The sequence below is a fragment of the Eschrichtius robustus genome, chromosome 8 (genome assembly GCF_028021215.1).
Source record: "Eschrichtius robustus isolate mEscRob2 chromosome 8, mEscRob2.pri, whole genome shotgun sequence".
NCBI lineage: Eukaryota > Metazoa > Chordata > Mammalia > Artiodactyla > Eschrichtiidae > Eschrichtius > Eschrichtius robustus.
In genome coordinates this window covers 71,002,210-71,014,428 of record NC_090831.1, presented here as the reverse complement: position 1 = coordinate 71,014,428, position 12,219 = coordinate 71,002,210, and the positions used below count along the sequence as shown (strand labels likewise).

Sequence of the window (12,219 nt, the reverse complement as noted above, 5' to 3'; positions counted from 1 at the left end):
CAACAGAAGAAGACAGAGAAGGGAGTGAAATGTCACAGAAGGGACAGGAGCAGAGTTCAGCGAGGGACCAACCAAAGAGTAGTCAATAACATTTTTCAAATGATTGAGAGATGTCAGTAAGAAAGAGGACTGAGAAAAAGCCACAGATTTTGCCATTTAGGAGACCTCTTGGAGATGTGGGATGAGGTAGCTTGGGTAAAGCTGATGAGGCTGAAGCCTCAGTAGGAGGGTTTAAGGAGTAGCAGCAAATTAAATTAGCTGGCAGCCTCTGTCAGGTGGATGGTACCAAGAAATTGTACTGTCACATACATACCAAGTCCCTCAATAAGGTGGCAGTTCTGGGGTTCTACTGGCTCCACTTCTCGATATGCATTAATTCTTTCTCTGTAGAAGATAAAAACACTGGAGGTCAATGCACAACATCCAAAATCAATGTCTAAACACGGTCTTTAATCACCTTCATATTCATTAACTCTCTTATCATTTATGGATGATATCACACAGCAGTAGACATCTTTTATTTATTTATATAATGTGGACATTATCTGGGTAATGTGCCTATATTATTTATTTAATAGTAAATAAATATTATTAATTTAAACGCACAAAATAGTATTACTTAATGTGCTAAAGTATTGTCTATTATAAATCTGCACTTTGGTTCCCTTAACCCCCTATAGTTTTGCCTTTTGATCCCTGTCCCCTACTGCTTTCCCAAAATCCAACAGGCTCCCTACCCCAAGTTCAGCGCTTCCAAAAGAGTTAGTTTGTTCAGGAGCCGAATGCTAAGGGCGACCTGGGAAAGGGGCGGGCCGGGGGGGGGGGCATTTCTGCCCCACCATCTTAGGAAAGGCAAGAAGTCAGCTCACTTTCCCTATGTGCGCTTCTCAAGGGACAGTTTGCTAGGTGGGATTGAGGAATGGGGTCCCAAACTGCTCATTCTTACCCGCTATAGGAAGGCGGCACCAGGCAGCCCTTAACCTAACTTGGAAGAAGAGAATAAGAGCCGAGGACGCTCCCATCAAGATGCCAACTCACCTGAGCGTCATTAACGTCTCCCCGATTAGGGCCAGGCCGGCGCCCAGCAAGGTAAGCGCCACCAGCTTCCCCATGGTCTTGGGGCGAGACGCGCGAGCGCAGGCGCTGGGGAGGCGCTGCGGGCTGGCGCCTGCCCCGCCCCTGGTGTTGCCCGCCCCGCCCCGCCCCGCCCCGCCCCTGGTGTTGCCCGCCCCGCCCGTCGCTTCCTCCCGGGCTGGTGCGCTGCCCGGGCGCTGGGCCAAGGTCACGTTGTCCCGCCCCGCCCCGTCCCGCTGCGCAGCTCCTGGTTCAAGGCCGCCTTTATCCGCGTGAATCAAAGCTACCTTTATGCTCGAGGTTCAAGGAAACCTTTACTCGCGAGATTCTTTTATTCTTCAAGGCTCAAAGTACAGAGACGGGAGCCGTAGCCCTGGGTTAAGGTCTGGTGTTCTCTTGGCAGCTTTGGCAAGATCCCACCGGTTGCTGGGACGATAGGGGAGGCGGTTTGCTGCCCAAAGCTGCGGAATTCTACCTCATCTCCTCGTGTGGCCTGAAGTGGAAACTGGAGGGGCGGGGGAGCGCGGGGAGCTAGAGTTCAGAGCCCGAAACTTTGCGTTTGTGGAAGGCAAGGAGTTATATGAGACGGCGAATTGATCCCTCGACCCAGGGAGCAGTGATAAACGGAAGATAATCGAAGCGAAGAGCTTTACGTCACTCTTCTCCAAGATTTGGAGCACAGGACCTTATCTCCTGGCTTCATGGCCTGCCTCTGAATGCTGAACGTGGTGGGTACCCAGTTCAGTTTGTTGACTGGGTGGATTTGTTAATATCAGCATCCGTCCCCCAACGTTTGGGATAAAGAGAAGTCGGGAGGAAGTGAAGGAAAAGAAATAAATAGAATAGGTAGCAAGAAGATGAGCAGAATGGGGGGAAGGGAAACATAGTTTGTTTGGCAGGTTAGACTTTCAAAAGACTCCTAGATCCTTCTTTCTTTTGGGTCTTCAGATCCTGCCAGGCAAAGAATGCACTTCCCCTGCTCATGATGACGGCCAGGTTGGAGGGAGAGGGGCGGAAGGTGAGGAAGACTTGAGTTTGGGCAGAGCAAAGTAGCATCTTCAAGCATGATCTGTTTTTATTTACCAACAGAAAGAAATAGTACTAGTTCTGTTGAGTTTAACTGAGTAAATATGTTTGAGAGAATACAGAACTGGAGATATTAAGGAAAGAAAAGGAGGTTTCTGACCTGTGGGATACATGAATATAGTCTGAATACATAATTACTGTAGGATAATAAAGCCTTCCACTTATGCAGCACCTACTATGTACCTTGGATTGTGCTTAGAACTTTGCCTACTTTTGATTCTCGGTACTTCTCTGAGGTAGGTAACATCCCAATTTTATAGGTGAGAAAACCAAGGCACAGGGTAGCTGTGTAACTTGCCCTAGGTCACACAGCTGGAGAGTGGCAGAGTCAGGCAGTCCGGCTCCAGACCCTGTGCCCTTCCTTAACTGTGCTGCTTTTATTAAAGCTGTGGAAGAAGGGCTACTAGAGGAACACTGTAACATCTGGAATTGTACTGATAAGATAATTATTTCCAAGATTAATTTTAAAAGAGTTCAAGCAGAGGAGGAATTGAATGCTGTTTTCATGAGGACATAGGAGGAGAGATATGAAGAAGAGAGGAGTACTCCCAAAGCTGAGGGGCCAGTAAGCATGGTGCAGGCGTGCGTCCAGAGTTTAAGGCTCAGGCTACCTGGGTTATATCCAGCTTGGATAAGGTGCTCAACTTTCCTACCCAGCAGATTCCTGTTTTGTAAAAGAATGTCTGCCTCATACGTGGCTTAAAATAAAATGTTATGATGAGAGCAAAGTGCTCACCACTGTGCTTGGTACATTGTAAGAAGCCAATAAGCATTAACCACCATTTAAATCTGAACCTCCTCCACCTGAGAGTGTAGGTTAATTGTAGGGAGAGACCCCCATCCCATTGATCACTGGGTCTTCCAGTGCCAGCCACAGAACTTTGCAATTAATAGTTAGTCTCTAAAAATTGATTAGATGGGTGGATGCAAGGTATGGACTTGGGAGAAGTAAATATTGGGAGAATAAAAAGAAAGGATGATGAAATAGTAATAATTGTTCCTATGTACTAAGCATTTTGCATGCTTTATCATATCACTTCTTATTATCCTCATTTTTAAAAATTAATTAGTTTATTTATTTTTGGCTGTGTTGGGTCTCCGTTTCTGTGCGAGGGCTTTCTCTAGTTGCGGCAAGCGGGGACCACTCTTCATCGCGGTGTGCGGGCCTCTCACTGTCGCGGCCTCTCTTGTTGCAGAGCACAGGCTCCAGACGCGCAGGCTCAGTAATTGTGGCTCACGGGCTCAGTTGCTCCGCGGCATGTGGGATCCTCCCAGACCAGGGCTCGAACCCGTGTCCCCTGCATTGGCAGGCAGATTCTCAACCACTGCGCCAGCAGGGAAGCCCCACTTCTTATTATCCTCATTTTACAGATAAGGAAAGTGAGGCTTAGAGAGGTTACATGATAACTTACATAAGGTTACATAACTAAGAAGTGTCAGAAATTCCATTTGGATTGAGATCTACTACCCTAGAGTACTTATTTCTATTTCGCTGTGTTTGCTTCCTCCCAGCATAGCATGAAGAAGAGGGTAAGAAAAGAGATATATTCTTGGGCAATTGATTGCAGGTGCTATGTCATCTATAATTTGTTTTAAATTTCTTCACGTTAGGCAGAGGAGTGTGTGTGTGTGTGTGTGTGTGTGTGTGTGTGTGTGTATTGACTTTAAACTTTAGAGGTGGATAGTTATCATCTGAACACCATAATCAGTGATTCAAACCCCTAGCCTGGTTAGTTAGCATTAAAGAAGTCCAAACTTTGGACCATATCACGTGTCACCATCAAAATCTGCACCTGGAGAGTTCACTCATTAGCTCGAGATATTAGAGATAATTATTCAAGGTAAAGCTAGTTTTGTCCAAAATACGTGGATTAGCAAGACATTGCCTCAATCTAAGCAGCTCCAGCTCTGCCTAGAGTAAGAACAAGAACAGAGAAGCCAGCATTCTCAAACCAGTGGAGTGAGTTCTTGGCTGTCTTAGTCCATTCAGGCTGCTATAACAAAAAAACTATAAACTGAGTGGTTTAGAAACAACAAACATTTATTTCTCACATTCTGGAGGCTGGGCAGTCCAAGATCAAGTTGCCGGCAGATTCAGTGTCAAGTGAGAAACTGCTTCCTAGACTGCTGTCTTTTTGCTGTGTCTTAACATAGTGGAAGAAACAAGGGAGCTCTGTAGGGTCTCTTAAAAGGGCACTAGTGCCACTCATGAGCGCTCCACCCTCATAAGCTAATCACCTCCCGAAGGTCCCACCTCCTAATACCATCACCTTGGAGGTTAGGATTTCAACATATGAATCTGGGGTGGGACAAAATGTTCAGACCGTAGCACCAGCTCTAGAACACTGTTGTATGCTGTGTCCACACTATTGACCAAGGAAGATTCTGCTTTCTGATCTGAAGTGAGCTGAATCCTCCCTTCAGAACTTTGTCTCAGACTGAAACTTTTTCTCATGTGCTTGTTGAAGTACACAGGACAGAGCTGGGACTTCACTGACTTTACAGAACAACGGATCACAGGATGATTTTCATGCCTCCTTGGTAATAAACATTTGTGTGTGACAGATTTGATTTTGAGCTTTGTGTTTATTGAAACATACTGCCTGGCAGTGAGATTGTGGGGAAAGGGACCCATAGCCCCTCATCCATATCTAATCTTTGAAGGCCAATCTTTGAGTGTAATGGTCACTCAAACCCTGTCAAGAGGCCAAATTGGCTTGGTGCAGAGACCACTGAGTACATCAGTGTCATAAAAAGGGACTTACTGTCATTGAAAGAGCAGGACAAATGAATTCAAAAGTCCTGAGGTCAAGTCCCAGTTCTGTGTGGAAATGACTCTTTAGTCTTTAGAAATCACCTATTCCCTCTGGGCCTTTCTTACGTATAGAGTGGGGCTCCTCAAAGAGCTAATAGGACCGAATGGAAGCATGTATGTCTAAACAGTAATTGCAGTACATAGATCTAGTTAATCCAACACCATGGGTAATGCAAGTGCCATTCAGGGGGATGCAGAATGTACATACATATCATCCTATGGTGGAAAAATTAGAGGAATTCTATGTTTTGCATGTGTATGATATACATAGAAACAGTCTATGACACAAACTGAAGAGTCAATACATGAGATTGGGGTCATGGAGACCAGGGAGGTCAGTGACCATGGAAGGAGACTTTGCTTTTGTTTTGTATGGCCTATGATGTCTGAACATTTTAAACCATGTATTTTCATCGTGTTTATTATCATACAATTTTTAATTTAAAAAGATCATTCATATTAGTGAATCTTGACCAGGAGTGATAGAGGGAGAGAGCAACAAATCACAAAAGAGAATGTGGTTATATCTCAATAAAGCTGTTTCAAAAAAAAGAGAATATGGATTTTAGAACATTTGAAAAAAAGAAATGTGCAGAATGGTGTATAGTCTGCTACCTTTTGTGAAGTAAAGGGGAAAAATAAGAATATGTATTTGTATCTGCCTGTATTTATATAAAAATATTTGAAAGATACACAAGAAACTAATCAATTGGTTTCCCATAAATGGGGCAGAGGGGATGGCAAGGAGACTTTTCAACATACCATTTTATATCATTTTGACCTTTGAAAAGTGAAAAGAGACTCCTATGAAAACAATGACGCATATTTCAGAAGAAAATGCGTAAACACGCACACGCGCACGCACACACACGCGCACACACCATGGGAGGTTCTGTGGCTGCTATTGCTCCACATTTCTTCATTTACTCAACACACTGCACGTTTGTTTCAAAAAATGACAGACCCCACGGATCACTGTGTGGTGATGACCCTCCAGATATGTTCATGCCCAATGAGTTTAAATTGTTCTCTAGAATGGCACGTGAGCGAGTCCATGGGAGATTGGGAAGGAAGGGAAGGAACATTGCTTGTCATTCACACTTAGCACTATTTGGTGAGCACTTACAACTACTTGCTCCACACTGAAGACATCGTGTGAACAAGATGCCCTTGTGTTCAAGGAGCTTACGCTCTAGAGGGGAAATATATTTCAAGAAAGGAAGGAAGGGAGGGAGTGAGGAAAGAAAGAAGGAAAGAAGCAGGAGGGAAGGAGAAGCAAAAAAAAAGAGACAAAGTAAAAAAGTAAATTGTTTCGTATTCTTTTATGAAATAATCAGTCATGTGTAGCTATAAGAGGAGACAGGCTCAGGAAAAAATAGTTTATTATACTCACAAGACCTAGAGACAGGAGGCACAGCACATGGTGCAGGGCCACATGGGAAAGACACCTGGGTGATCAGGAGGCAGAGGACAGGAGGGGAGGGTTTAGGCTGCTGCCTTTATTGGGGTTTCTGCAGTAAAGCCAAGGCAGGGCAGGGTGAACTATTTAGATTGGCTAGTTTGAATAATTTTGGCAAGTTTTGGGCTATAGAAGTGGTCACTAGTCCCCTGGCACCTGGCCCTGGGATGATTATGGCAGAGGAATATTTTCTCTTGGGGTGTAAGGGCCAGATAGAGCGGATATGGCTCTGGACCCGTTAGTTTGGGAATCAAAGACATGCTCCCGGTGGAGCCCTTTGCTGTCCTCAGAATTGGAAAAGCCTCTCTCAAGAGGTGACATTAAAGCTGAGACCTGGGACTTCCCTGGTGGCACAGTGGTTAAGAATCCTCCTGCCAATGCAGGGGACACGGGTTTGAGCCCTGGTCTGGGAAGATCCCACATGCCACAGAGCAACTAAGCCTGTGCGCCACAACTAACCTGCGCTCTAGAGCCCGTGAGCCACAACTACTGAGCCCACGTGCCACAACTACTGAGCCAGCGTGCCACAACTACTGAAGCCCACACGCCCTAGAGCCCGTGCTCCGCAACAAAGAGTAGCCCCCGCTCGCCGCAGCTAGAGAAAGCCCGTGCTCCGCAACAAAGACCCAACGCAGCCAAAAATAAATAAAATATATAAACAAGTTTGTTAAAAAAATAAAAATAAAAAAGAAATTAAAAGAAAAACCAAAACCCTGAAGCCTGAAGTAAGAGAAGAAACTAAATCTGCAGAGAGTGGGAGGAGGGGCATTTCAGTCGAGGGAAAGATCTTGGTGTTTGCCAGGACCTGCAACAACAGTGTGGCTCAAGCCCTTGCAGGGAGGGGAGTGGCGCCAGATGAAGCTGGCGAGGGACGCGGAGCCCAGATCACATCACACAGCACCTTGCAGGCCTTGATGGAGAGATTGGTAACACAGAAAGGTCTTGGCAGGACATGATGTGATCTGAGTACTTTGCTACCGAGTAGGAAATAGATTGGAGAGGGGAAATACTGGTAGAGAGAAGCCCACCTGGAAAACTCTTTTGGATAAAAGGTAATAGAAGGCTCAACCACAGAGATGGCAGTGGAGATAGGAGACCAGATCTGAGATATCACTTGGAGGTAGAATCAGGTAGAGTTTCTGATGGTTAAGGACAAAGATGAAATTAAGGATGACTGCAAGGTTCGAGCTGGCAATGTTCATTTTGGAGTAATCCGAATTACTTGACATACAGGCGGTATGTAAACCCATTGGAATGAATGGGAGAGAGGAAAGAGGAAAGAGCACCCAATTTTGGCCCTCAAGAACCATTACATTTCTATTTGGATGAGGTACAGGAACCAGCAAAGGAGACAAAAAAGGGATAATGAGGGAAGAAAGAGGAGAATAGTATTGCAAAAGCCAAGGCAGAAGCGTGTTTCAAGAAAGAAGGAAGAGGAGAGCATGCCAAATGCTGCTAAGAAGTCAAGTGAGATGAGAGTGGAGAGAGATGTAATTGGATTTGGCAACACGAAGATCTCTGATGATCTTGATGAGAGCAGTTTCTGTGTGGCAAGAACAGAAGCCAGACTGTAGTTGGTTGAGAAGTGAATGGGTGATGAGTAAGAGGAGACAGTGTGTATCTCGAATAATTTACTTATCATGGGTGTATTAATTATGTGTTATGATGCACTAAACTATCCCCAAACAAGGTAGCTTAAAATACATTATCTCAGCATTGTTGTAGGTCAGAAATTGGAAGCAGCTTAGTGAAGTGCTTCTGGCTGATGGTCACTCATGAGGCTGCAATCATCTGAAGGCATTTCCAACATGACTCACTTGCATGGCTGTTGGCAGGAGGATTTAGTTCCTTGCCACGCGGACCTTGCCACAGGGCTGCCTGAGAAATGTCCTCAGGTAAGGCAGCTGGCTTTCCCCAGTGAGTGAGTGACCTGAGTGAGGGAGCAAGGAGGAAGCCTCTGACTTTTATGACCGAGTCACATGTTGTCACTTCTGCCTTATTCTGTTTATTAGAAGTCGGCCACTAAATCCAACCTACGCTTAAGGAGCAGTGCATAGGCTCCCCTTTTGGAGAGGAATGTCAAATTTGTGGACATATTTTCAGCCACAACAGTGGAGTTCAGAGAAATGATGTGGTGGTTAGAAATGTAGGGTCAAGGGAGTGTTGTTTTTAAAGTGGGAGATGCAATTAGTATGTCTTTGTGCTGATGAAATCAGTAGGGTAAGATGAAGATGAATCAGTAGGGAAAGAGTTTGATGAAGCAGAAGAGAGAAGGGGTAATAGAAAAAGTGAAATCCTAAGGACAGCTGGAGGACACCTTCTCCACTTTAACAGTAGAGATAGGAGGAGATGGATGTAGCTATAGTGAGAGGTGTAGACTTGGTGGGGAAATGTGAGGGGCCTCATGTCTGGTTGCTTCCGTTTTCTCAGTGAATTATAAGGCAAGGCCTTCAAGTGCAAGTGTGAGTAGATGAGGGATGGTGGGAAGTTTGAGGAAAAGGAGGAGGTATAAAATTATTAACTTAAGAAGTAGAAAAGCTAATCTGCTAAAGAAATTGAGGATTGCTTGACATTTTGAGTACCGAATATGAGCTTTTTTTTAAAAATAAATTTATTTATTTATTTTTGGCTGTATTGGGTCTTCGTTGCTGCGCGTGGGCTTTCTCTAGTTGCGGTGAGCGGGGGCTACTCTTCGTTGCAGTGCGTGGGTTTCTCATTGCAGTGGCTTCTCTTGTTGCGGAGCATGGGCTCTAGGTGCATGGGCTTCAGTAGTTGCGGCACGCAGGCTCAGTAGTTGTGACTCACGGGCTCTAGAGCACAGGCTCAGTAGTTGTGGTGCACGGGCTTAGTTGCTCCGTGGCATGTGGGATCTTCCCGGACCAGGGCTCAAACCCGTGTCCCCTGCATTGGCAGGCGGATTCTCAACCACTGCGCCACCAGGGAAGCCCCGAATGTGAGCTTTGACATTCATTCAAGAGAAAGCATTCAGCTGTTTTGTGATTTTCCCAAATAACATATAGCTGCTCAGGTGCATGTGTGAAGTAAAGAAATGGTTTGAGTTTTGCCCCACAAGACATTAGGAGAGAAGTACAAAGGGGTTGAAAGTATATTCAAGGAAGTGATTAAAGGGTGGGAGCTAGATTGGACAAGGAGAGATGTTATGTAGAGTGGGGACAGTTAGAAGAGGAGAAAGTTCTGAGGCAGGCGTTGTCAATGGATTTCAGGTTGGAACAATTTCAAAAATTTTAGAACAATAGCACTACCAGAGCAAATGACTTGGAAGTGCAGGAGGTGGTTGTTGGAGAGTCTGAGACTTGAAATAAAGGTTTTACAGTGAGAAAGTTTCTGATACAGAACATGGCCATGGGAGTGGATGGCTGAGGTAGTGGAAGAAAAGGGTATTGGGAGTGAAGAATCACGGCACTAAGAAGGTATGAGTTGGAGGATTTATCTATGTAGAGTTTTAAATCACTGGGAAAGAAAATGGGATAGAGACTTTCTGTTTTTTTAGATCATTGTACTAATTTCCTACAAAATAAATATTATCCTGATTTTGGAGATAAGGTAGAAATCTGTAAAAAGGTAAGGAATGGCTCTCTATAAACTGATAGAAAATAATTTCCAGAAAAAAAAGAGAGAGAATGTAGAAGAGGGAGAAGGGGAGTTCAGTAACAGAGAATTTTTTAAGAAATAGAATACTGCCTATTGATATTAATGCTAGAAATAGTAGAAGTAAAATCACCATTTGCAACTCCAATATAATAATAATTGGGCAAGAATCATTAATGGGTGCTAAAACCAAACAGATGAAAAGTTTTAGGGAGCAGAATATTCACTTGGATCTATAAAAGGAAAGGAAAAATTAACCCTGTTGATCTGATGGTCACCAGCTTAATCAGTTACTTAGATTTAGCATCACAGAGTGGAACAACCTGTGTTTATATTCTGATGCAATGCAATGTGAAGTACATGTCACTTACTAGTATTCTTGTCAAAATTGTTTAACCTGAATCTAATCAAGCCTCAAGTAACTTCTAATTTATAGGAAATATGAGTGCTCTACTGAATTAAGGACTCCAGGAAGAAATAAATTCAGAATGTAGGTTATTCCAGAAGATATCTTGCTTGCACTGAAAAAAAGTGTCATGAAAAACAAAAAACAAGGACAGAAAGGCTGTTTTACATTAAAAAGGATTTTTTTATAAGACGTGAGTAAATGTGAATTATGATTCTTGATTGGATCTTGGATTGGGATTGGGTGGGAGATGGGAGGGTTAGCAACTGTTAAAGGCATTTGGAGACCACTGAGAACATTTGAATCTAGATCAGGTATTAGATGGCACCACTGATGCTGGTGGGTGTTATAATAACATTGTGGTTATGTAGAAGAATGCTCTCATATTTAGAAGATGCAAGCTGAAGTATGCAGAGGTGAAGTTTTATGATATCTCCAACTTACTTTCAAATGGTGCAAAAAAATAAAAGCATCTTTGCTTGGAAAGGTAAAGCAGAAGTGGCAAAATGGTAACTGGTGATAGGCGAATGCAAGTGAAGGGTATATAGGCAGTCACTGAACTACCCTTTCAATTTTTCTCTAGGTTTAAACATGTCAAAAATGGTGCGGGTGGGGAAATTAGGTTTCTCTAAATTATTCTCTAATCATATTTCTATGTTTAGTTCCTTCTAATCACCCTATATATCTATCTGTCCATCTATCTATCGTCTATCATCTATTTTCTCATTTGTTGAATCCCTCCTAGAATATAGGCATTGTATCTGGTTCATTGTTGTATATTAATACCAAGCTTGGGGCTGGTTACAGAAAAGTCATTCAGTATATTAAAAACTTTTTACAGTGAACTGAAAGTTATTCTTTGCAATTATAAAAATTAGAGTAGGCTCTTTTTCCTTCTTCTCTGCCTTCTGCTTTATGGAATAAAAATCTCGAAAACCAGAAGCAGAAAGCTAAGAGAGTGCTACTGGGATTCTTCTAGCCCTCCTCTCACACCCAGAAATGCTTTGTAGAAAGCCGAGGGAGTAAGGAAAACTACAGGTGGCCAGAGAAAGGCGGATGTGGGTGGTGTGATGGTAGGTGCTGTTAATTCTTCATTGTTTTGCCAAGTAAATATTCGTCAGCCTAGATAAGCTGTGTCTCTGAGAGGATTCAAACTGAGCAAATCCGGTCCAGAGAAAGGATCAGCCTTAGATTAGTTGTCAATAATAATTAATCCATACACAAAATGAGAAAAAGAAATAGTATAGCTTATATTTAATTTTCCTTGCTCCCCGTATTAGGTATCCATGTTCACATTCAGCTGTTGTAAAAGAGCTGAGGTTTTGTAAAAAAAAAGAAAAAAAAAAGAAAAAAAAGGTACTGTCACTGAACCGGATCTCAGATTTAAAAGAATTAAAACATACACACACACACCCCCACCTGAGACATAAATCCACCTAGTGGTGGCCTATCCCAATTGCAGTTTCAGGCCTTTTGAATGATTTGACCTCTTAATAACCAAACAAATTGTTAAACTCAGTGTATGATCCCAGTAAGATCACCATAAATAGGTGCACAATATACTTATGAATCCCTCATGGCCCATAGAGGCCAAAAACCAGAGTTTATTTTTTAAAAACTTTTTTTTAATTCTAAGATAAATAATACATGTGCCTATTAACTTTTATTTACTTTTGTCCAAATAAAATTTCTAATAAATACAAGGGAAAAAAGTCTATCTTATGCCTACTGTATTCTGGTACTTTTTGTGAATGTAGCTTTTTAGATAGG

At 43.1% G+C, this 12,219-nt stretch overlaps 1 protein-coding gene across 1 annotated transcript in view; it reads right to left on the bottom strand.

Annotated features, from left to right (window-relative positions):
* PON3 (paraoxonase 3) overlaps positions 1 to 1,162 on the bottom strand; it is a 31,173-nt gene extending 30,011 nt beyond the window's left edge. Inside the window, exons 1-2 of the mRNA XM_068550627.1 lie at positions 1,039 to 1,162; positions 314 to 384 (exon numbers count right to left, since the gene is read on the bottom strand). Of these exons, the coding sequence (XP_068406728.1) occupies positions 314 to 384; positions 1,039 to 1,112 (145 nt within the window). The 5' untranslated portion in view covers positions 1,113 to 1,162. The remainder of the gene's footprint in view (positions 1 to 313; positions 385 to 1,038) is intronic.
* Between the last annotated feature and the right edge of the window lie 11,057 nt (positions 1,163 to 12,219).